This window comes from Panthera pardus, unplaced genomic scaffold (genome assembly GCF_024362965.1).
Source record: "Panthera pardus isolate Hobbes unplaced genomic scaffold, ASM2436296v1 HiC_scaffold_11, whole genome shotgun sequence".
Taxonomy (NCBI): Eukaryota; Metazoa; Chordata; class Mammalia; order Carnivora; family Felidae; genus Panthera; species Panthera pardus.
The window spans coordinates 89190262-89192665 of NW_026526666.1; the positions used below are offsets into that span (position 1 = coordinate 89190262).

The 2404-nt window shown below is 57.5% G+C and overlaps 1 protein-coding gene across 1 annotated transcript; it reads left to right on the top strand.

Annotated features, from left to right (window-relative positions):
* The first annotated feature begins 241 nt into the window (after positions 1 to 241).
* Positions 242 to 1891, top strand: ID3 (inhibitor of DNA binding 3). The gene is made up of 3 exons (XM_019461767.2): positions 242 to 625; positions 769 to 851; positions 1386 to 1891. The coding sequence occupies exons 1-2, from the start codon at positions 326 to 328 to the stop codon at positions 826 to 828; spliced, it is 360 nt and encodes a 119-aa protein (XP_019317312.1). The 5' UTR covers positions 242 to 325; the 3' UTR covers positions 829 to 851; positions 1386 to 1891.
* Positions 1892 to 2404: the final 513 nt, after the last annotated feature.

Below are 2404 nucleotides of genomic sequence, written 5' to 3' on the forward strand. Positions count from 1 at the left end.
TAATAGTTTTAAGTGATTTTTAAAATCCTTGCTGGCAAAGAGGCCTGCCTCTCCCCAGTATCAGCGCTTCCTCATTCTTTGAATCCGCGGCTCCGCGGTATTCGGCGTCAGACCAGCCTGAGGAAGCCTGTTTGCAATTTAACCGGGTTGTGAACGCCCAGGGCTGGCGGAGGCGGGGCCGAGGGTCACGTTTTGCATAAGGGGGCGTGCCTTCGAGGCGGGCTCTATAAGTACGGGCCGCTGCGAGCGTGCGCGCGTTGCCAGCTGCCTTAGGGGTCCGTTGGCTCTCTGGGTCCTTTCGGCACCTCCGGTCTCATTCCTCAATATGAAGGCGCTGAGCCCGGTGCGCGGCTGCTACGAGGCGGTGTGCTGCCTGTCTGAACGCAGCCTGGCCATCGCGCGGGGCCGCGGCAAGGGTCCGGCAGCCGAGGAGCCGCTGAGCCTGTTGGACGACATGAATCACTGCTACTCGCGCCTGCGAGAACTAGTACCCGGAGTACCGCGAGGCACTCAGCTTAGCCAGGTGGAAATCCTGCAGCGCGTCATCGACTACATTCTGGACCTGCAGGTGGTTCTGGCCGAGCCCGCCCCGGGACCCCCAGACGGCCCGCATCTTCCCATCCAGGTGTGTGGGGGCGTGCGCGGGAGCCGGGGCGGGGCTGAGCTCCAGAGCCCGGATGCTGCCGAGACCCCCCCCCCCCCCCCAACCCCTGCCCCCGAGCGTTCCCAAATACCATGCATAACTTTCCCCTCTTTTCTTTCTCCCAGACAGCCGAGCTCGCTCCGGAACTTGTGATTTCCAACGACAAGAGGAGCTTCTGCCACTGACCTGGCAGTCCTGGCGCCTCCAGGTGAGTATCCGCCGCCTTCTCCAGGGGCTGGAGGTGGGGCGGTGCTTAAACGACAAATCATGGAATTGGTAGGCCTGCCAAGGGATTGGGGCCTCCTCAGCGTAGGGAAAACGAGGCGAGAGAGGGGCTAGTGACTTACCCGCGGTCACATCAAATGAATGACCGAACCAATTCCCATCCAGTGTGCGTTTCAACCTTCAACGCACTTTGCCCCTGCCCTCCCCCAGTGGCCAAAGACACGAGAAAGTAGGCGCAGGTAAATAAAATAGCCGTTCTGTTTGGGGTTTGGTAAAGGAAGCTGTGTCTTTCAGCCCTTGTCCAACTAGTGTCAATTCCAAGAGGGCGGGGTGGTTGCGAGCTCCGCCTGTGGTCCTTTGGCGCCAACTGGGTGGGGGCAGCGTGGGGCGCGGAGTTATCAGCTGGAGGTAGAGACCAAGTTTCCTCCCTGGCGCCGGGCAGTCTGCGGACGGCCCCCGCCTCGGCGCGCTCGGCGGAAACTGATGGCTCCCTGGTCTTCTTTCCTCCCCCGCCCAGAACGCAGGTGCTGGCGCCCGTTCCGCCTGGGACCCCCGGGACCCTCTACGGCCGGAAGCCCGAGGGCATGGATGGGCCCCAACCTCGCCCTGCCCACTTGACTTCCCCGAACCCCTGCCTCGAGGCTGGACCTGGCGCCCGGGAGCGAAGGACTGTGAACTTGGGTGGCCTAAAGGGCCAGAGCTAGCTCTGGGCACCAGCTGGGCAACGTCACCCAGCCCCCACCCCACCCCCAGGTTTTAAAGACTGTCTTTCAGAGTGGGGAGGTGGGGGGTTGGGGGGGGGGGAGTGGCTGCTCTCCAAAGTCTGCCAAGGCAGCAGTAGAGCTGGTCTTCTGGTCTCCTTGGAGAAAGGCTCTGTTGCCCTGATTATGAACTCTATAATAGAGTATATAGCTTTTGTACCTTTTTTGCAGGAAGGTGACTTTCTGTAACCATGCAATGTATATTATTAAACTTTTTATAAAAGTTAACATTTTGCATAATAAACGGTTTTTAAACACTTGAGTATATAGTTTGGTTCCTTAAGTTGCTAACACTCTGCGAAGACTGAATTTAGGGGAAATACATGTCCTTCTTGGACCTTGGGGAAAAAGCAAACTTGCTTATTTAAGGGGGATGGGAAAATGCCAGCTGAGACTGGAGTGTGGGGAGAGGGGGGCAGTGGAAAAGGCTCATGATGGGAGCTCCACATCCATTGAGGTTTGGGTGCAGAGAAGATCCTGGCCCTTGTCCCCTCATTTTACAGATGAGGGAAGATGTGAGGGGAAGTGACTAGCACAAGCTCACCCAGCAGGTTGGGAGCTCAGGATAGAAATTAGGTTTCCTGAGCCCCAGTCCTTAGGTCCCTTGAGCTCTTTGCTGCATTACCAGATGGTCGTCTTCTTCAATGTCATTAATGATTCATGAGGTCTTTCTAGCAGGGGATGTGGAAGAGTAGTCTCACCTGGTGCCCAGACGGGTGGTGGTTGATAGACCCATTTCAGAGATGAATAAGCACATGGGGGCCTGGTTTCATTT

Excerpts from the sequence above, each read along its gene's own strand:
- ID3 (XM_019461767.2), top strand. The coding sequence starts at position 326 with ATGAAGGCGCTGAGCCCGGTGCGCGGCTGCTACGAGGCGGTGTGCTGC. Across the intron at positions 626-768 it reads GCCCGCATCTTCCCATCCAG|ACAGCCGAGCTCGCTCCGGA; the intron begins GTGTGTGGGGGC and ends TCTTTCTCCCAG.